The following is a 23,156-nucleotide window of genomic DNA, read 5'->3' as shown; positions in this document are numbered from 1 at the left end:
AACATGGCTAGGTAGGAGCATATGGGAACCAGAACTGGAATTCCCAAAAAATTTACAACTTTGGTTCTGGAGTTCTGCGCTAGGAGGGTAGACTTTCCATGTTTAGGGGGTTCCAATTCTGGTCTCCAAGTGATTGTGATGTACTGGCTAAGAAAACATTTGCCTAGGGAATGCATGGGTGATGTAGCAGTTGGAGGGAATGGTCTGCTTTAGGGTACATTGATATGACTGTATGTATTTTGCGGTCCGCTCTGTAAAATTTGGATGAAGTGACTTTAATGGGTCCATAGCCTGCATTTTATGGCCTAGAATAGGGCCACACCACTCGTCACACAACCAAAGATCACTGTGTAGCAGTGCAGCTATTGAGCTGAATGGTAGTGCAGTGCAACTTGGAAGTTTCCACGACCCCAGAAATGGAAAACAAAATATAATAATCACCATTCTTTTGCTATTCTGGGGTCATGGAAACTTGAAGGTTGGGCTGCCACCCCATTCAGTTCTTTGGATGCACTTCTACACAGTGATCTTAGCTCATGCAACAACTGTCATGGCCAAGATCCCCGTGTAGCCCTGCCTCATAGTGGTCAGGGTCCTGGTTTCCAATTTTCTTATGGTGGTTGTACATTGTCCTGGAACTCCACTGTAAAGTGTCCATGTATTGTATTTAATGCACTCTATGTCCCAAATACTGTGTATGAGTGGGAGATACCTAGTTCTGTAGCTGGGGGAGCTGGCACATTTTCTTGCTCTGTAGGAGGAAGTTTTAAACTACATTTGACTTACACTGTGTCCGTGTGACTTATCCAATTTGCTCATAGTTTGCATTGTTATGCATTTTTTTTTTTGTTTGTTTCTGGCCATAGGTCCTAGTAAGGAATGGTTGGCAATCCAACCATTGCTTAGGTGTTGCAGCCTCTGGGGCCTTTCAAAAAAGGTGTGTATATGTGATGACAGATCATGTGACACTTAGATTGCACACAGGTGGACATCATTTCACTATTTATGTGACTTCTGAAGGTAATTGGTTGCACCAGAGCTTTTTATGGGCTTCCTAACAAAGGGGGTGAATACATACGCACATGCCAATTTTATGTTTTCTATTTCTAAACAATAGTTTTATTTATATATTTTTCTCATTTCACTTCACCAACTTAGACTATTGTGTTCTGATCCATCACATAAAATTCAGATTAGCACCATCCATCTTTCCCTCCACTCTGACCAGTTTCCCAGTCCCATCCCCCCAGCATGATGCTGCCACCACCATGTTTCTAAGTGTCACATGATCTGTCATCACATATACACACCTTTTTTGAAAGGCCCCAGAGGCTGCAACACCTAAGCAAGAGGCATCACTAACCAAACACTGCCATGAAGACCGAGGAACTCTCCAAACAAGTAACTCTCCAAACAAGAACATGGCACAACAGCAAACCTGCCAAGAGACGGCCGCCCACTAAAACTCATGGACCCGGCAAGGAGGGATTAATCAGAGAGGCAGCATAGAGACCTAAGGTAACCCTGGAGGAGCTGCAGAGTTCCACAGCAGAGACTGGAGTATCTGTACATAGGACGACAATAAGCCGTACGCTCCATAGAGTTGGGCTTTATGGCAGAGTGGCCAGAAGAAAGCCATTACTTTCAGCTAAAAACAATAAGGCACCTTGTGAGTTTGTGAAAAGGCATGTGGGAGACTCCCAAAATGTATGGAGGAAGGTGCTCTGGTCTGATGAGGCTAAAATTTTACTTTTCGGCCATCAAAGAAAACGCTATGTCTGGTGCAAACCAGAGTGGAGGGAAAAGATGGATGGTGCTAAAAACAAGGATATTCTTGAGCAAAACCTGTACCACTCTGTGTGTGATCTGAGGCTAGGATGGAGGTTCACCTTCCAGCAGGACAATGACCCCAAACACACGGCTAAAGCAACACTTGACTGGTTTAAGAGGAAACATATAAATGTGTTGGAATGGCCTAGTCAAAGCCCGGATCTCAAGCCAATAGAAAATCCGTGGTCAGACTTAAAGATTGCTGTTCACAAGCCCAAACGATCCAACTTGAAGGAGCTGGAGCAGTTTTGCAAGGAGGGAATGGGCAAAAATCCCAGTGGTAAGATGTGGCAAGCTCATAGAGACTTTATCCAACGCGACTTGGAGCTGTGATTGCCGCAAAAGGTGGCTCTACTAAGTACTGACTTTAGGAGGGTGAATAGTTATACACATTGACTTTTTCTGTTATTTTGTCTGTTATCTTGTTGTTTGCTTCACAATATAAAAACAAACAAACGTTCTCAAAGTTGTCGGCAGGTTCTGTAAATTAAATGATGCAAATCCTCAAACAACCCATGTTAATTCCAGGCTGGGAGGCACCAAAATACGCAAAAAGTCAAGGGGGGGGGGGGGGGTGAATACTTTTGCAAGACACTGTATATACCTGTACACACTACATCTATTCGACCTTGTATCTCTTATATCAGTATATTGCTGTATATACTATATCTCTGTACACACTGCATCTATTCTACCTTATACCTCACATATTAGGACACTGCGGTATATACTATATATCTGTACACATTGCATCTATTCTACCTTATACCTCACATATTAGTACACTGCGGTATATACTATATATCTGTACACATTGCATCTATTGTACCTTGTACCTCACATGTCAATACATGGCCTAATGGAGTCTGGCTTTTAAAGATGGTCTGAGTGTACTGATATGTGAAGTACGAGGTATAATAGATGTAGTGTGTACAGGTATATAGTAGGCGCACAGACCTTTCCCACTATCTTGAAGATGGGAGGGGGGAAGGAGCGCATTCCAAAGCCCAAGGAACATGTCAATGAGGGGGCTGCGGAGCTGTGCTGTCAGATGATTTCTTAAGTCAGCCTGATGAAAAAGAAGTGTAAGATTAACCCATTGAATGCTTGCTATTGCTTCCCAGTAACCAATAAATAAGCACCACATTTAGTCCCCTCCCACCGGGAGTGTATATTCTGTGTTAACACTTGCAATTAAACTAGAGATTTACCTTGACTCCAATAGGTGTGTCAGAGTTTGATTTCTCCGTGCACGTTAATACAATTTTCTACTCATTTGGAGCAGTACATCAACCTACCTGGTACCTTGGCCAGATCCAAAACATACTGATATGTGAGGTAGGAGGTATAATAGATGCAATGTGTACAGATATATAGTATATACAGCAGTGTACTGATATGTGAGCAGTGGCGTAGCTATCAGGGAAGCATGGGAAGTGACTGCTTCAGGGCCCGAGCTTAGAAGGGGCCCCAAAGCAGTACTGAATGTCAGGGCCCGCATTGGGGGGGGGGGGGGACTGGGCAATTGCCTTTGGCCCCCATCACCAAAGGGGCCCCTTCAGGTGGTCTTCCTCTTATCTTTACATGAAACAATGCTATGAGACTGAACCGGAATCAGTCTGCACTAGCCGGGCAGCAGCTAAGTCCTTCCTTCTAGCAGAGGTTCCGTCTGCTAGCAGCTGCTTTCCTGCCTGTGCTCCCGTCATACACTTCCCCCTCCCCTGGCACTCCCACAGAGAAGAGAAGCGTGGGACTGAGAGGGGGGGAGGATGTTTGCATACACTCTCAATCCAGCTAACTCGCCCTCCAGCTCACCCAGCTATGTGCATAAAAAGTAAGTGTATGTTTGTGTAAGGTGAATGTAATTACAGTATGGCCATACCTGAGTGTAAATGTGTATATTGTGTGTTTTTATGTAGGTGTGTGTGTATCTATACACACACTGTATGTACACTCACCTAAAGAATTATTAGAAACACCATACTAATACGGTGTTGGACCCCCTTTTGCCTTCAGAACGGCCTTAATTCTACGTGGCATTGATCCCACAAGGTGCTGATAGCATTCTTTAGAAATGTTGGCCCATATTGATAGGATAGCATCTTGCAGTTGATGGAGATTTGAGGGATGCACATCCAGGGCACGAAGCTCCCGTTCCACCACATCCCAGAGATGCTCTATTGGGTTGAGATCTGGTGACTGTGGGGACCATTTTAGTACAGTGAACTCATTGTCATGTTCAAGAAACCAATTTGAAATGATTCGAGCTTTGTGACATGGTGCATTATCCTGCTGGAAGTAGCCATCAGAGGATGGGTACATGGTGGTCATGAAGGGATGGACATGGTCAGAAACAATGCTCAGGCAGCCCGTGGCATTTAAACGATGGCCAATTGGCTCTAAGGGGCCTAAAGTGTCCCCAGAAAACATCCCCCACACCATCACACCACCACCACCAGCCTGCACAGTGGTAACAAGGCATGATGGATACATGTTCTCATTCTGTCTACGCCAAATTCGGACCATTTGAATGTCTCAGCAGAAATCGAGACTCATCAGACCAGGCAACATTTTTCCAGTCTTTAACAGTCCAATTTTGGTGAGCTTGTGCAAATTGTAGCCTCTTTTTCCTATTTGTAGTGGAGATGAGTGGTTCCCGGTGGGGTCTTCTGCTGTTGTAGCCCATCCGCCTCAAGGTTGTGCGTGTTGTGGCTTCACAAATGCTTTGCTGCAGACCTCGGTTGTAACGAGAGGTTATTTCAGTCAGCGTTGCTCTTCTATCAGCTTGAATCAGTCGGCCCATTCTCCTCTGACCTCTAGCATCAACAAGGCATTTTTGCCCACAGGACGGCCGCATACTGGAGGTTTTTCCCTTTTTCACACCATTCTTTGTAAACCCTAGAAATGGTTGTGCGTGAAAATCCCAGTAACTGAGCAGATTGTGAAATACTCAGACCGGCCCGTCTGGCACCGACAACCAAGGCACGCTTAAAATTGCTTAAATCACCTTTCTTTCCCATTCTGACATTCAGTTTGGAGTTCAGGAGATTGTCTTGACCAGGACCACAACCCGACATGCATCGAAGCAACTGCCATGGGATTGGTTGACTAGATAATCGCATCAATGAGAAATAGAACAGGTGTTCCTAATAATTCTTTAGGTGAGTGTATATTCTTATGTATGAGTGTATGTGTATATATATATATATATAGTTAAAAGTTTATTTACCCATGTGGAACAATTCAACAGCAACGTTTCGGCTCATCCATAGAGCCTTTCTCAAGCAAAAAACACATGTGACTAGTGGCAAATATATAATCCAACCAATCAATAAATCTCATAAGTGATAATTGTGATAAACATTGAGTAAAAACATATGAAAAATGTTATTAAATGACATAAAAACAGGTGATGTTCACATACTGTCATCATATTAGCGACATAATATTAGTGAAAACATAACTGTGTTACAAATACACAGTATTCATAATACTTAATTAGTGTACAGCCTTGTATGTGCATAATCATTACCAGGTGATGTGAATCAAAACGATGGCGCAACGAGCCGGGATATGAGAGAGAGCTAACGAGTGTTCATACCCACCAGGTGTGACAGCAACCTCATGTATTCCAAAGCCAAAATCTCAGCGTGCTGTAAGGTGTACTGCGCCTGCGCCAAAAGGCATCAACCTTCAAACAGGAAATGGTCACTAGAGATGTCCCGAACAATTCGCCGGCGAACAGTTCCCGGCGAATATCGCATGTTCGCGTTCGCCGCGGTGGGAAAACATATGCGATGTTCGGTCCGCCTCCTATACGTCATCATTGAGCAAACTTTGACCCTGTACCTCACAGTCAGCAGACACATTCCAGCCAATCAGCAGCAGACCCTCCCAGACCCTCCCATCTCCTATCAAAAAGCAAGGACAGCAGCCATCTTAGATTAATTCTGAAGCTTCAGTGTCACAAAGTTGTAATCGCAATGCGAATAATACAGGTTATATTATTCGCATTGCGATTACAACTTAGAGCTGCTGGGTTCCTAATGGTTTTATTGCTAGAATATAACGAAGACTGAGAATATAGCGCTATATTCCTTATATTCGTCAATTCTAGCAATACAACCATTAGGAACTCAGCTCTAAGTTGTAATCGCAATGCGAATAATGCAGGTTATATTAATCGCATTGCGAATTCAACTTAGAGCTGGGTTCCTAATGGTTGTATTGCTAGAATTGACGAATATAAGGAATATAGCGCTATATTCTCAGTCTTCGTTATATTCTAGCAATAAAACCATTAGGAACCCAGCAGCTCTAAGTTGTAATCGCAATGCGAATAACATAACCTGCATTAATCGCATTGCGATTACAACTTTCTCAAATCCGACAGTACATTCTAGCATGGAGCCGTTCCCATGGTTCCGTTCCATGAGCACGGAAGTCGGCAGAAGCTCTAAGTTGAAATCGCAATGCGATTAATTCAAGTTCTATAAATCGCATTGCGATTTCAACAGAACTTCTGCTGACTTCCGTGCTCATGGAGCGTCCCTATCACCATGGGAACGACTCCATGCTAGAATGTACTGTCGGATTTGAGAAAGTTGAAATCGCAATGCGATTAATTCAAGTTCTATAAATTGCATTGCGATTTCAACTTACCACACTCTGCGTCAACTACGTAATTTTCCATGGGAGTTTTGCCATGGATCCCCCTCCGGCATGCCACAGTCCAGGTGTTAGTCCCCTTGAAACAACTTTTCCATCACTATTGTGGCCACAAAGAGTACCTGTGGGTTTTCAAATTCGCCTTCCTATTGATGTCTATTGCGGTTCGCCCCGGTTCGCCCGTTCGCGAACATTTGCGGAAATTCGCGTTCGCTGACAGAAAATGTTATGTTTGCGACATCACTAATGGTCACACGGACCCACGTTGGAGTCTATATATGTGGTGAGTGTGTGTATGAGTGTGTCCAAGTATGTGGTGAGTGCATCTATGTATGTGGTGAGTGCATGTATCAGTGTGTCCATGCATCTGGTGACTGTGTATTAGTGCGTCCATGTATGCGGTGACTGTGTATGAATGCATCCATGTACAGATGTAGCAAGGGTAACACACACACTCTTAACTCAAATTTCTTAACTCATCACGTTATCTTGAAACAAAAGCCAATGAAAAGCAATTGCTTAACGCATTTAGTTGCATTTAGTTTAGATAACATGTCTCATAAAGCATGTGATTTAACCCTGCTACATCCATATGTGGTGACTGTATAAGTACGTCTATGTATGTGGTGAGTGTGTATGAATGCATCCATGTATGTGGTGACTGTGTATGAATGCATCCATGTATGTGGTGACTGTGTAGGAGTGCTTTCATGTATGTGGTGAGCACGTGTATGAGTGCGTCCATATATGTGGTGAGCACGTGTATGAGTGTGTCCATGTATATGGTGAGCGCATATGTGAGTGCATCCACGTATGTGGTGAGCGCATGTATGAGTGTGTCCATGTATGTGGTGAGCACATGTATGAGTGCGTCCATGTATGTGGTGAGTAGTGATGGATGAACATCGTCCGGGACGGTTCGCAAACGCGATCAAATGTTCGCGAACCGCAAGTTCACGGCGGGTCCCATTCACTTTAATGGCAGGCGAACCTGAAAAACCTTCAGCTCATATTTGCAGCCACCAAATACTTAGTAGAAGTGTACAAATAGTCCCACAACATGGACAGTGACATACCAGAGGGGAATCATTGGCAAAAATTTCAACAAAATATGTAGCTTAATCAGGGGACATTTTATATGTGTCTTAAAGGGAAATTCTCTGAAATGTGCCCTATTGGAGCCTAGAAAAATGTTATTTCAGGCCACGGGTGTACGGGCCCCAAAAATTAGGCATTCACCTGACATAAAAGAAATTCTGATTATGTGGTACATTATGCGGTCAATAGATAAAAATTTTACTGTAGGCCACTGGACTACATGCCCCAAACATTAGGCATTCACCAGACAGAAAAGATCAAGTGATTATGTGACCGGAAGTATATTACACAGTCAATGGATATTAATTTTACTGCAGGCCAGAACAAATACAGGTCAAATTCATATGTTTAAAATAACTAAAAATATGAAATTGGAATAAAAACATGGCTAACTAAATCCCCCCTCTTGAAAAAAACTCTAATGATAATAGTTGAAATTCGATAACACATGGTCGTCACTTGTGTTAAATTTCTCCGAGGCCGCAACAATTATTTATTCAAGAACAAGTAAGTATGTGACTGGAGGAAGATTACACGGTCATTGGCTATCAATTTTCCAGCAGGCCAGTGTACTAGAGGTCCCAAAAATTATGCATTCAGCGTACATAAAAGAACAAGTATGTGGCTGGAGGTAGATTACACAGTCATTGGATATTAATTTTCCAGCAGGCCACTGTACTACAGGCCGCAAAAATTATGCATTCAGCGTACATAAAAGAAAAAGTAAGTATGTGGCTGAAGGTAGATTACACGGTCATTGGATATCAATTTTACAGAAGGCCAGTGTACTACAGGCCCTAAAAATTATGCATTCAGCATACATAAAAGAACAAGTAAGTATGTGGCTGAAGGTAGATTACACGGTCATTGGATATCAATTTTCCAGCAGGCCAGTGTACTACTGGCCCCAAAAATTATGCGTTCAGCATACATAAAATAACAAGTATGTGGCTGGAGGTAGATTACACGGTCATTGGATTTCAATTTTCCAGCAGGCCAGTGTACTACAGGCCCCACAAATTATGCATTCAGCGTACATAAAAGAACAAGTATGTGGCTGGAGGTAGATTACACGGTCTTTGGATTTTAATTTTCCAGCAGGCCACTGTACTACAGGCCCCAAAAATTATGCATTCCCCCCTCTTGAAAAAAAACCCTCTTGAAAAAACCCTAATGATAATAGTTGAAACACGTGGTCGTCACAGGTGTTGAATTCCTCCGAGGCCCAAAACATTAGGCATTCAACGGACAGAAAAGGCCTTTGATGCCGCTGTATTTACCTAAGACAAGGACCAATATTTGTTCTGGGTAGTGGCGGATATTTGTGGGTTGGCATGAGGAAACTCAATTAAACGTGGTCGTAACAGGTGTTGAATTCCTCCGAGACCCATGCCTTATTCATTTTTAGAGCTAGGCGAGTGCGCTTATCGGTCACAATCCCCCCAGCTGCACTGAACGTCCTTTCGGACAGAACACTGGACGAGGGGCAAGCCAACAGTTCCATGGCAAATTGGGCCAGCTCTGGCCACAGGTCAAGACTGCACACCCAGTAATCCAGGGGTTCCTCGCTTCTCAGAGCGTCAACATCGGTCGTTAACCCGATGTAGTCGGACATCTGTCGGTCTAGGCACTCCCTGAGGCTGGATCCAGAGGGCAGCTGTCGATGGGTTGACTGCAAGAAGGATCTCATATCCGAAGTGACTAACACATCTTCAAACCGCCCTCTTCTTGCATGCTCTGTTGGATTGGTACCCGCAACTACTTCTCTGTGAGTGGAAATTCCTCTGCCAGCGCCCACAAAAGCAGAATGCAGCATTTCTCGAAGCCAGGCCTGGAAGTGCTGCATTTTGACAGCCCCATGTGATGCTGGTAACATGTTGCCATTTTGTGTTTGTACCAGGGGTCTAAATACATTGCCACCCAGTACTGGTCCTTGCCCTTTATGCTTTTTATACGGGGGTCCCTCTTCACACACTGGAGCATGAAGGCCCCCATTTGCACTAAACTGGAAGCGGTGGAGCGGCTTGGCTCCTGCTCATCATAGTCCAGGATAATGTCGTCCTCGGTCTCCTCGCCCGAGCCACGGACAACATCAGGGATCCCAGAAATGTTTAAAGCATGCTCTTCTTGCTCCTCCTCCGCCCTAGCACCATCCTCCTCTTCAGGCTCCTGTTAACTTCTGGAGTAGCCCCCCCCCCCCCCCGGGAATTCATCCAGCATTGCGACTTCCTCATCTTCCTGCTCCTCAACGGCTTGCTTGATCAATGACACGAAGCAATGCACACTCCAGAAAGAAGGCGTAAGGTACGATGTCACTGATGGCGCCCTGGCTGCTCTCATCAAATGGCTACAGAAGTCTGCACGTGTCGCGCATGAGCAGCCACTGGCGCAGTGAAAATAAACAAGCTCCCGAGAACCTGTCCTACCGCAGAGTTCATACAGGTAGTCGTTAACTGCACGTTTATGCTGGAGCAGCCTATCAAACATATACAAGGTGGAGCTCCATCGCATCGGGCAGTCACAAATCAGATGTCTGACGGGCAGGTGGTGTAGCCGCCAAACGTCAGCATGGCAAGCCATGGCCGTGTAATATCTTCTAAAATGGCCAGAGATTTTCCTGGCCTGCCACAAGACGTCCTGGACCCTGGGGTATTTGGCAACGAATCGCTGCGCGACTAAGTTCAGGATGTGTGCCATGCACGGCACATGTGTCATTTTGCCCTGTTTCAGCGCGCTCTGCAGATTGGCACCATTGTCGCACACCACTTTACTAACTGTCAAATTGAGCGGGATTAGCCACTGATCGGTCTGTGACCGCAAAGCTGAAAGGAGTGCAGGACCAGTGTGGCTCTTGGCTTTCCGGCACAACAGCTGCAGCACAGCATGGCAACGTCATACCTGGCACATTGAATAGGTTCTGGGGAGCTTGGGGGGCGAAGTGGAAGAGGTGGTAGCAGTGGAAAAGGAGGAATCAGCTGAGGAGGAGACGGAGGATGCAGTAGGAGGAGGAGAAGAAGAGGAAGGCCTGCATGCAATCTGTGGCGGTAACACCAAATCCACACAGAAGCCACGGGTTACATGCTTGACAGCCGTCAGAAGGTTCACCCAGTGGGCAGTAAAAGTTATGTACCTTCCCTGCCCGTGTTTGCTAGATCACGTATCTGTGGTTAGATGTATCTTGGCACCGACACTGTGTCCCAGAGACACATTCACTTGCCGCTGTACATGGCCATATAGCTCTGGGATGCCCTTCTGGTAGAAATATTTTCTTCCTGGGACCTTCCATTGCGGTGTGCCAATGGTCACAAATTTTATAAAGGCCTCCGAGTCCACCAGTTTATATGGCAGTAGTTGGCGGGCTAGCAGTTCCGACAAGCCAGCAGTCAGCCCTTGGGCAAGAGGGTTATCCGGCGTCATCATCTTTTTCCGCTCGTACATTTGGGCAATGGAAGCCTGCCTTTTGCCAGATGAATGCGATGACGGCATGGTGGAAGGTGGAGTGGAGGACAAATGGGAGGAGAGAGGAGAAGGAGAAGAGGCAGGACGTGGAGCACCAGGAGTGTGTCTTTGTGGGTTCTGACGGTGTTGCTCCCACTGGACTCGGTGATGGGAGGCCAGGTGCCTTCTTAAGGCGATCGTCCCTAGGTGAGTGTTGGGCTTACCGTGACTTATGCGTTGACAGCACAGTCTGCAGATGGCAACACTATTGTCAGTAGCGGACACGTTAAAAAAAGGCCACACTGCAGAGCCATGTGCCGACGTCCTGGGAGCGCCAGATGTGACCGTGCATGGTGGATGGCTCGTTCCAGATACATTAGCAGTGTGCTTTTTGCCTCCAGTGCACTGTAAGTTCTGCCTGCTTCTCCTCCCTATCTGCTACTCCATCTCTCCCTCTGAACTCCCCTCCTCTTCCTCTCTTGTGGGCACCAACATGACATCCATAGACACGTCATCATCATCCTATTCACCACCACTGACATTAGAGATCTCAGAGTAGGCAGCAACATCGGGGACCACCCTCCGTGGGCTGATCTGGGTACTGTCGTCAGACCGCTGGGTGGCGACTGTTGATACCTCTTCTTCCTGATCCGATGCCAAGAATTGCTGAGCATCGGAAAGGTCTTGTAATGGATGGGAAAATTATTCCTCTGACTCGAGCAGATGGGATATGGTGGTGGTGTCTTTGGGGGTGCACACAGCAGAGAGTGAAGAGGGTGCAGATAGAGAGGATGAGGAGGGTGCAGAACAAGAAGGCTGAGTGAGCCACTCAACCAAGTCTGGTGCGTCCTTTGACATAATCGCACGCACCTTCTCCAACTTCCCACTTAGGCTCCGGCCTGGTGCACCTGCCCAACCCTTACCACCCCTGCGGAATGGCCTGCCTCTTCCTCTGCCTGTCATTTTCAAAATGACCTTGTGACAAAAGTCCCTATAGAAGAGCAGTATTTGTGGAAGAAGGTATATCACACCCCTGCTTCAATCAATTATTTTTTCAAATATTGTTTTTCACTCTGTGTAGATGCGGCAACGCAGCAAAACCGCAAACAAATGCTGCACTACCTAAATGCACCATATAGAAAGTATTTAATTGGTATATAACACCCCTGCTTCAATCCGTTTTTTGGGGGGCAACTGGTATATCACACCAGTAGAAATTATTGGTTCCAATGGCGTTTGTCACTATCTGTAGCTGCGTTATCGCAGCAAAACCGCAAACAAATGCTGCACTACAAAAATTTGCTGTGGGGCCCAGTCTTTTCTAGCTACACCCCTGTTTGTGAGGTACAAGGTATAACAGATACAGTGTGTACAATAAGTTAGTTATATATATCTATATTATATATTATGGTTATTGTCTGAGGTACATGAGGTAATAGTGGTTGTAACTGTCTGTACAATATATGAGTGAGATGTGAGTAAAAATGGGGGGGGGGGGGGGGGCAAATGAAGAGAAAAGGAGGAGGACCTCCTCTTAGGCTACTTTCACACTTGAGTTTTTGCCTGATCCGGCAGGGCTCAGCAAAAACGCTTCCGTTACTGATAATACAACCATGTGCATCCGTTATGAACGGATCCGGTTGTATTATCTTTAGCATAGCTGAGAAAATGGTTTAATCCCCATTGACTTTCATTGTGGTTCCGCATCCCATGGGAACGCAACCAAATGGAACGGAATGCATTTGCGTTCTGTTCAATTACGTTTTGTCCCCAAAGACAATGAATGGGGACAAAACAGAAGAGTTTTTCTCTGGTATTGAGATCCGCAAGTGTGAAAGTAGCTTTACCACTCCATTCTAGTCTCAGTGGAGAGCTCATCCTGCAGTTCTCCTCACTGTTGGTGGTTGAAGGACCTTTGATGATGCTCTATGCAGTTCCTTTACTAGATGTACAGGACCTGTGATGCTGAAGATGATGTCAGCACAGGTCCTGGCAGATGCCCCTATTTAGCCTGGGACCTACACCATTCTTTGGAAAGTTCCTTTACTAGAAGTACAGGTAGTATTTGGTGCAGGTTCCTGTTCTAAAGAGATTGCCTCGACGTTGGTGGACAGGCACAAATTATTTTGGCCAAAATATGTTTGGCAAGCATCTCACATTTATAATGTAGCATTAGAAATAGTACAGTTTCTATAGTGAGTTTGGCACTATTGTATTTACTTGATTATTTGTGTTTGCAGAGTGCTGTTGCATTGTTTTTGCAACTATGCATTTTCACCTTGGAACATTTGCATATCTCCTAACTTTTGAAAAACAGAAAGAGGGACAATATGTGCAGCACACACAATTTTTTTCATACTAGGCCATGCCTCTTACTTCGGCCAAAACCTAACTATACACACCCAGTCCCCTTAATTTCCCCACATGTGTCAGCACACAGTAGTAATGCACACATTGTGCCTCTCAAAGTAGCTATGTCCACATTGTGCCCTCTTCACAGTAGTTGTGCCCAGATATGCCCCCTTCATTGTAGTTATGGCCAGATATGTGCCCCTTTCACAGTAATTATGCCCAGATATGTTCCCCCTCACACTGGATTTGCCAGATATGTGTCCCCTTCAGGGGAAGTAAAAATTTTTTTTTTTTAGTAAATACTCACCTAGTTCCTCCAATGCCGGCACTCCCCAGTTCAGATGCTGGCACTTCCCAGTGCTGCTGGTCTGTGGATAAGGAGGAGCACATATTCCTGGCTCCTCCTCCACAGACCTTCAGCCCGATGTGTGAGGGCATAGTGCTGCTGGTAAGCGCCGGCGGCTGAGCTGCATGGTGAAGCGGGGAGCATCCTATGGAAGCAGGACCGTGGGAAAGCCACTGAAATCCGGAGCTGTCACGCTGGATCCGGGATGGTTAGGAGGTATGCATTTGAGGATATTTATCAAAACTGCTGAAAAGAAAAACTGGTTTAGTCACCCATTGCAACCAATCAGATTTCACATTTCATTTTTAAAGGAGCTGTGAAAAATTAAAGGTGGAATTTGATTGGTTGCAATCAATGACTAAGGCAGTGTATCTTTACACTAACCTTGATAAACGAGGCCCATTGTGTTGCGTACTGCTCCTGCCCTCGTCCTGACATTCCCTCCTCCTCTCTACAATGTCCTATGAACCTTTTTCAACAGAGCACGATCTATCTCCAGTGTGACAATCCTGACCTATGTAGCAGAGCTCAGGCTGCGTCCCGGACATGTCACCCCCTGTATTCTTCGGGCTGCACTCGCAGAGTGTGTGGTCCTGGGCGGTCTGGCTCTGCCTCCTGTATGTGCTGGTGAAAGCCTGGAAGCTCTACCTGAAGAGGAGGCAGCTGGAGAAAGATTTTAGGCAGTTCGAAGGTCCCAAGCGTCACTGGCTGTACGGCAATGCTCAGGAGGTAAGAGGTGTGCAATGTAGAGGGTTCTGCATCAATGTACTTTATGTTACTGCATTACTTCCATAGCAATCTATCTGTCTATATATATAAAGAAGGACGTATATATGTATGTATGTACTGTATGTATGTATGTTACACGATCACTCAAAAACGCAACCATCGATTTCAATGAAACTTGGTATACACATCCCTTGCTACCTGGAAAGAAATCTTAGGTGGGGGGTGGGGGGGGGGGGGGGGTCACAGCTCTCTAGGACGTACCGTTCCTGAGATATTCCCAAAAAAAGCATTAACCAATACAAGCCTGCAAGTCTTTCTCCTCGTATCCCAACTGCCATACACACAGTCACATGTCCCTTTTTAGCCAATAGAAGCTTGCAGGCCCTTAGTCTCCACATACATACAGTTTTACTCCAGGTTTCCATAGCTACCCAGCCATTTTTCTTCACTGCTGTAGGTCAGCTTTAGGCTAGGGCTGCACGACACATAGGGCACAACTACACTGCTACATGTGTCGCGCGACATTGAAGTTGCACCAATGTCGCACAACAATTTTTATAATGATTGTCTATGGTGTTGCACTGCGACATGTGACATGCTGTGACTGCAACAATGGATTTTTTGCAACTGTCGTGTCGCAGTCGCAGCATGTCACAGTGCGACACCAATAGACTATCATTATAAAAATAGTTGAGACAAAATGTCGCGCGACACATGTCGTCATGTAGCCCTAGCATTAAAGGGGCAGGGCACCGTGGAGGTCACTGTTAAAGGGGCGGGCACTGTGGAGGTCACTGTTAAAGAGGCGTTCACTGTGGATGTTACGGTTAAGGGGGCAGGCCGCTGTGGAAGTCACTGTTAAATGGGCGGACACTGTGGAGGTCACTGTTAAGGGTGCAGAGGCCACTATTAAAGGGGCAACTGCTGTGAAGGTCATTGTTAAGGCAGCAGGGTACTGTGAGGTCACTATTAAGGCAGCGGGGTACTGTGGAGGTCACTGCAGGGGCGTAGCTATAGGGGGTGCAGAGGTAGCAGTCGCTACCGGGCCCAGGAGCCTGAGGGGCCCAAAGACCCTTGTGCCACATTAGACACTGGCATTATAGAAAGTGCATGCTGGTCAATTTACACCTCTGGCCGGAGGGAAGAGGTTAGGTTAAGAATTTGGCATGAGGGGAGCCCTTTCAATGTTTGCCTCAGGCAGCAGGAAGGCTATGTGCTCCCCTGCCCCTTGCCAACAAGCACTGTGGGACGGGGGCCCAAGCTGAACTCTTGCACCAGGGCCCATGAGCTTTTAGCTACGCCCCTGGGTCACTGTTAAGGGGGCGGGCCCCTGAGGAGGTCACTGTCAAGGGAGTGGGGTGCTGTGAAAACTCACTGTTAAAGGGGCGGGCTGCTGTGAAGGTCAAAGTTAAGGGGATGGGCTGCTGTGGAAGTACCATTTTAAAGTGGCGGGGCACTGTGGGGGGGGGGGTCAGTGTTAAGGGGTGGGGGACTATGGAGTTCACTGTTAAAGGGGCGGGGTGCTGTAGAGGTCACTGTTATGGGGGATACTGTCAATATCTTTTAACGACACACACAAACATTAAATTAAATAGATGAAATATACCCGTGCGAAGCCGCGTCCTTCTGCTAGTTCCGTAATAAAAGTCACTTATTATGTGATCAAATTGGCAGTAAAATTCCAATACTGTAATTTTTCATCTCATCATCCAGAAGGTCTGAATAAAATTACCGAATCTTATCTTAGCCATAACTAAACTTTGTTCTGTACTTGAAGTATAATTAAAATCACCTAATCGTATCTTTACCTTATCTAGGGTTGTAGTCTGAGCTCCACTTATCCCCACTGGGATGGGATATGGCCGGGTTCACGTCACCGTTTCGTTTCCCGTTCTTCTGATCCCTAAGAAGAACTGAAAGATAAACAAAAACAAAAAAAACGGATCCTGTATTTTAAGCATCCGATATTCACCGTTATGCACAGTTTGCATCCATTTTTAGCCATTTCCATCTCAAATCCCTTATTTTACACAGAAAAAATTCAATGCAGACATTGTGCTTGTTCGGATTTGAACCTAGGACCCCAGCGCTAACCACTGAGCCACCGTGCTGCCCGATTGTTTTTCTTGATTAGCTACTATATGTCTTGACCTCCGATCTGCTTTTCCTTCATTAGTTGGCACACTACCACACGATACCTCCATTTGCGAATGAGGGCGAGTGAATGTGATCTAATGTTATTAGCTTAATGGGGTGCTGCTGCTCCTAGAAATGGATCATCAATATCAGATCTGTGGGGATTATACATCCCGCACCCCCACTGATCTGCTGTTTTCGGCAGCTGCCGGTGCAGGAACTCTGGTCGGAACCAGAGAGCAGAACACTTAATTTACTGCCTAGTGGCCATGCTGGGTACTGCAGCCCAGCTCACATTCAGCATGGTCACTACACTATAGATGAAGTCTTCTGCTTTCGGCTCCATGCCTGTGTTCTAGAGCTGGCAACTGGTTGCTGGGGGTGCTGAGTGGCCACCAATATCTAGAAAATGAGTAACCCCCCTTTAATCAATAGGATAACTCACCGTCCAAAGAATCATTGCTGTTCATTGTGAATGCCTCAGCTTTGAGTACCTGTCTTTCTTGATTCCCACCATAGTTCCGTGAATCTGGCAATGACATGGATATTTTGGTTCGTTATGCTGAACAATACCCGTACGCCTATCCAATGTGGCTGGGAAATTTCTTTGCAGCACTGACCATATGCCACCCAGACTATGCAAAGGCCATTCTGTCCAGACAAGGTGAGAGGCCCTTGCGATGACGTCTTGTTGACCATTTTTCTGTCACACATTGCAGGAGATTTATCACCGAGGGAATATAGAAGTGAATTTAGGAGTCTGCGTTGCACCAAATGTATCAAAATGTTTGATAAATGTGGTGTTTCTTCAAGTCTAAGGGTAGGACAACATGGTCAGGTTTCCAGATGCAGTTTTGGAAGCCAAAACCAGTAGCCTGATTTAAAAAAAGAGCAGAAGTCATATCCACCCTTTATACTTTCTCTCATTTTTTGAGCCACTTCTGATTTTGGCTTCCAAAACTGCATCAGGAAACCTGACCGTGTGGCCGTATGTAGAAGATGGTTGATAATTGAACAGCAGTTGAGCAAACATCTGGTGAACGTTCGTTTTGCAGACACCCTTTGGTCCATATTGACCGTTATGGTTGATCAAACTGCCCCACACATGTTCAATGAAACCGGGCGATGTAGGAAAGAACCTTCTGGGAATGTTCTTTTAGAAAGTTCTTTCATTCCTGAACGATCACTCTTTGAAGAAAAGATCTTTCGTCAGATTAAAATATTAAACACAGCCGACGGTTTTAAACGATAGAGTGTCGACTAAAGCGATTGTTCATTGTTAAATTTCACCCGACGAATGTTTGTTTTGGTCAACACGTTCCTTTTGATAAACTTTAGACTAATGTGTATGGCCATCTGGGGTTATCTGGTTTACACCGCTGTCCTGTATGGGGGCCACTTCTTGGATCCCATGCAGTACAGTAGGCACATGATCCTAGCCTGGCGTTTGAACCCACAGAGCATGCACGAGTCTGAATCACTCGTTAGCACTGTGGTGAGAGGTTCAGGCTCACGCATGCGCAGAGGGTGCTAACCCCAGGCTAGGATCACATGCCCAATGTATGGCATGTGATCCCGGAAGTGCCCGCCGCACGGCATCAGGGCAAAATCCAGATAAACCCCTTTAAAATTTCTGTCTTTACATGTTATTCTACTTTCTATGCCAGCCCTTTACTGAAGTAAGACTTTTAAAATGTTGCAGTTAATGAATGTTCCTTATATCAGCTGGACAGGCTATCCATGTCCGCTTTCCTACCCTTTTCTCAAAACTGAAAGGAGTAATAGAAGTGCAAAAGTTTGTCCCTACGCAGTCTGACAATGGCAGCACTGATTGGATAGTATTAGACTGTGCAGGAACATGCCCTCAACTGGTAAAACCCAGCTGGACCTTCAATGTAAACGGTTAGCAATCCATTCATAACTTCTAGCAGGAATATTAAAGGAATGGCAGGACATAGAGTCGTAGGAATAGATGCTCCAGAATTATTATTACATGGGGAATGCAATTAGATGATAAAACAGACATCTCAGGAGGGAAGACAGGTCCTAAGAATAACACAGTACTATTTTGCCCAAAGTGTTCCTTGAAATCCCCCTCTAAAATGTTAACCTAGATTTTCTTTTTTTCTTTCTTTTTTTAGATCCAAAGGATAATTTTTTCTTCTACTTTATTACTCCATGGATAGGTATGTAATTTAGTAGAAATAACTATGACTGAGGTGCCTACAGACATTGAGGTGATTAAAGAGGACTTCATCAGGATCCAGTAACAGCCTTCCTGTGTATCTGACACCAAGATCTAAATCCACATTCTAAATCTTCAAAAAAGCTCATTTCTCACATTTGCATCATTTAGGGAAGGGGTTGCTGGTGTTATCAGGAGAGAAGTGGTTTCAACACCGCCGGCTGCTGACCCCGGGATTTCATTATGATGTTCTGAAGCCGTATGTCAAGCTGATGTCCGACTGCGTCACTGTCATGCTGGTAATTCTGCAAAAAGTTTAATAATGGAATATGACGAAGGATTTCCACCAAACAGGGATGACAGCTTCCCCCGTTCTTCATCAGGATGGGGCTTCAATTTATAGTATGGGCAGAATGTATGGCTTCAAGGGCTTTCCACCATTAGGTCGAGTTGTACCATCTAAGGTGTGAAAATACTATATTTCTGGAATCCCTAAGATTCTTCAGGAGTGAATCCTATCTGTATTGTTACTATGGCAAAATCCCCATATTACCGCTATGCATCTATATCTCTATGTGGGGTCAGACTGGGGTTCCTTGAGTCCACCAGAGGAAATTATTCTCAGGCCCAAACCCCATATCAACAATAAAGTCTAATAGATTTTGATTCAAAGCTCTAGACCCTAATAGTAGGTTATTGGCTCCAAAAGCAACTCCAAAAAGAATTTTGTTCCTGGACCTTTGGGGCCCACTATGGTATCAGAGCCCAGGAGGATCCTCTGGTTCTCTGGTGGGCCAGTCTTACACTGTCTCTATGGTTATAGTCTATAGCTCCTGAAATATGTTGTTGATGTATTGTTGAAGGACAAATGGGAACGTCTTATCCCAGATCAGAACCCTGTGGAGCTTTTCCATCACGTCAGCCTCATGACCCTGGACACCATCATGAAATGCGCCTTCAGCTACCAGAGCAACTGCCAGATGGACAGGTTAGCCCAAAAAAACATATGACACATAAGTATAAAGTATTTTGGGAATAGGAATTTGTATTAAATATAGGGATTGTACAGCAAAATGTAGATGCTTTCTTCCAGAAACAGCGCCACACCGGTCCGCAGGGTATGTAGCAGCTTAAGGGTGGGTTTGCATTTGCGTTATGTCATTCCGTTATAGATTACGTTTATAACGGAATATAACGGAATGTCCAGACAGAATGCAAACGAAAGCCTTTAAGAGACATTCCATTTTGACCCGTCACAATAGAAGTCTAAAGGCAAGCATAATGGATCTGTCTGGTTTCCGTTATGCAGAACAGAAAAAAGTCCTGTCCATAGTTTTTTTTTCCGTCCTGCATAACGGAAACCAGACGGATCCATTATGCTTGCCCATAGACTTCTATTGTGACGGATCAAAACAGAATGCCTCTTAAAGGCTTCTGTTTTGCATTCCGTTTGGGCATTCCGTTATAATCGGAACCTATAAAGGAATGCCATAACGCAAGTGCGAACCCACCCTTAACGGCATCTTTGTCCCTATGACACCGGCTGACCTGTTACATGTGCACTTGGCAGCTGAAGGCATCTCTGTTGCTCCCATGTTCATATGTGCTTGTATTGCTGAGAAAAATTGTGTTTTAATATATGCAAATGAGCCTCCAGTAGCAACAGGGGTTGTTGTCATTACACCTAGAGGCTCAGCTCTCTCTGCAACTGCCGCGCCCTCTGCACTTTGATTGACAGGGTCAAGTATTATGATGTTTCCACTGCCTGGTCCTTTCAATCAAAGTGCAGAGTAAGGTCTAGCAGATGAAGTGGGAGGATCAAGAGTGCACACAGTGACTTGGACCTGCCTTCAGTGCACTTACCTGATCCTCAGCATGGGCCTCCAAGAGCCCTTCAAACTATAGCAGGCAATGAAGTGTCCCTACAGCGACCTAAATATATTAGATCACCCTAAAAGTTTTCACTTTTAAAATGTTCAAATTCCTCTTCCTAGTGAGAGCATTTATATCAAAGCTGTATACGAGCTATCCCATCTGGTGGACTACAGATTGTTCCATCCCCTGTATCATAACGATCTGATTTTCTATCTGAGCCCTCATGGATTCCGATTCCGACGAGCCTTGAAGATAGCGCATGAACACACAGGTGAGTCTATTCTGGAGTAATACACCCAATGGTCTCCAACCGGTGGCTCTCCATCTGTTGGGAGTTGTAGTTTAGAAATGGCCTATTTAACGAGATAACGACATTTCTTTTACTACTGGGGTGCTTTAGGTTTATAGTTTTAGTAATGTCGGGATTCGCTCTGGTAAACAGGATAAGCGGACGCAGTGTAGAGGAACCAACCAGTTTGTAAACCAAAAGTTCAGTGTTTATTCACATGTTAGAAAGTCCACAGAACAAAAAAATACTTTCAAGCAAAAAAGTCACTGCTGCTCACTTTCTGTTTGAAAAAGACACCTGTGAGTGTCGAAACGCGCGTCACATGAGTGACCAATAAATCTTTTTGAGCAAAGAAAATTGGAGTGCCGGTTTTTCTTCGTTGTGCAGACTTCAGGATTACATCCGCAAGACCGAGCACCCACCGACTAACGCGCAGTGCTACCTGACCTTACCATACATCGTGCAAGTATTGATGTCAGTTCACACCATGCCGCCTGTTCTGCCAACAAGAGTCCATCAGCAGGCTTTAGTCTGCCTGTTTCCCCTCACATGGGTCTCAGCACTCCACCCCAGCATAAGCCTCAGATCCCAATGCAGAGATCTTTTAAAGAGGACCTTCTACCTGGATACATCTATAGAACCAGTTACATTACCTAACAGTGCGGCCTCCAGTGATGTATTTCCGATTATTATTTTTTCAAAGGACCCCCCCTTTCGTCCGCTGTGGTCTCTGATAGTTCTGGCGCCTCATATGCTAATGAGTTGATTCGGTTCAAGTAGGCGGTGACTAGAATTTGTCCTGGGCATGGTTATCTTATCCCTGGCTAAGAGCGCATCCAATCAGAGTGCCGCGCTCTTAGCCAGGGAGAAGGAGCTCAAGTTCTTGCAAGATTTGCGAGAACTTGAGCTTTTACACATCCCGAGGCGTGCGCCATCTTGGAGTCCCCACGGAGAGCATCGCAGCGGCGGCATAGGCGGCAGCAGCAGTAGCATCCTGTCTGTAAGTATTCTATGGTTGTTTTTATTTCATACTTACAGACAGGATGCTACTACTGCTGCCACCTATGCCGCCGCTGCGATGAGGCACCAGAACTACCGGAGACCACAGCGGACGAAAGGGGGGTCCTTTGAAAAAATAATAATCGGAAATACATCACTGGGGGCCGCACTGTTAGGTAATGTAACTGTTTCTATAACATGTATCCAGGTGAAAGGTCCTCTTTGAAGGCAGCTAGGTGTTAACAAAAACCCAGACCGGCACCTGCGATCCAAACCGGTATTTGACCTTATCTGACTGCTAATTAGTCCAGCAGCACACACTGGGAAGAAAATACCTGCCTCCACATACAATTCCCTTAAGGCCTCATGCACACGACCGTTGTGTGTTTTGCGGTCCGCAAACACGGATGGCGTCCGTGTGCATTCCGGAATTTGCGGAATGGCACGGACAGCCTTTAATACAACTGCCTATTCTTGTCCGCAAAGTGCGGAGAAGAATAGGACAGGTTATATTTTTTTTGCGGACCACGGAACAGAGCAACGGATGCGGACAGCACACGGAGTGCTGTTTGCATCTTTTGCGGCCCCATTAAAGTGAATGGGTCCGCATCCGAGGCGCAGTTTTGGCTAAAACAACGGCCGTGTGCATGAGGCCTTACTGTGTCACAGTAACAAGGGTCAGGCTGGCCCACCAGAGTATCTTCCAGGGAGCCCAAACTCTGACACAATAATGGGCCCCTTATAATGTAGGTCTAGCAGGAGATAATTTGGAACTGACCTTGAAACCAATGAGCAATTAAACTTTATAGATAACTCCTGAATATGGAATAATAGCAAAAATGGCTTAAAAGCGAATCATTTCCTCCGGGGGGCCCAAAGAACTTCAGTCTGACGCTGATAGTAACACATACTGAGTTCATTGTGTGCTTATATTAGGCATGAACTTTGAGCTGTTGCCGAATACAGTGAACTGGACTTTGTTATCAACCACAGTTTAGAGATGCCAAGAGATAAAACAAACAGAGTCCAGCTCGCCCACGTAGAATGGAATCACTGGGAAAGTATCAAAATGAAAGATACGATTCCAGCTTCCTTAAAATATAGATTTTTTTTTCAAGCCAGTAAAATCCAAGAAAAATTACATGTGCACACACTAATGCGTTTCGGGCCAACAGGCTAGTTTAGAGATACATGCAGATGTGTCCTCCATT

General features: G+C 45.3%; 1 protein-coding gene across 3 annotated transcripts in view; it reads left to right on the top strand.

Moving 5' to 3' along the window:
• The first annotated feature begins 3,510 nt into the window (after positions 1-3,510).
• Positions 3,511-23,156, top strand: part of LOC122943207 (cytochrome P450 4B1-like) — a 45,791-nt gene continuing 26,145 nt past the window's right edge. For 2 of the 3 annotated variants that reach the window (XM_044300775.1, XM_044300773.1), the window contains exons 1-7: positions 3,511-3,664; positions 14,214-14,461; positions 17,117-17,261; positions 18,739-18,783; positions 18,954-19,081; positions 19,646-19,770; positions 20,777-20,928. In XM_044300775.1, the coding sequence (XP_044156710.1) occupies positions 14,279-14,461; positions 17,117-17,261; positions 18,739-18,783; positions 18,954-19,081; positions 19,646-19,770; positions 20,777-20,928 (778 nt within the window). In that variant the 5' untranslated portion in view covers positions 3,511-3,664; positions 14,214-14,278. Of the gene's footprint in view, positions 3,665-13,842; positions 13,949-14,213; positions 14,462-17,116; positions 17,262-18,738; positions 18,784-18,953; positions 19,082-19,645; positions 19,771-20,776; positions 20,929-23,156 lie in introns of those variants that run through there. The other variant, XM_044300774.1, reaches the window with a different exon arrangement.

The sequence above is a fragment of the Bufo gargarizans genome, chromosome 7 (assembly GCF_014858855.1).
Source record: "Bufo gargarizans isolate SCDJY-AF-19 chromosome 7, ASM1485885v1, whole genome shotgun sequence".
In the NCBI taxonomy this organism is placed as follows: Eukaryota; Metazoa; Chordata; class Amphibia; order Anura; family Bufonidae; genus Bufo; species Bufo gargarizans.
The sequence above is the reverse complement of the archived record's forward strand: the minus strand, read 5'-3'. Positions and strand labels throughout refer to the sequence as shown.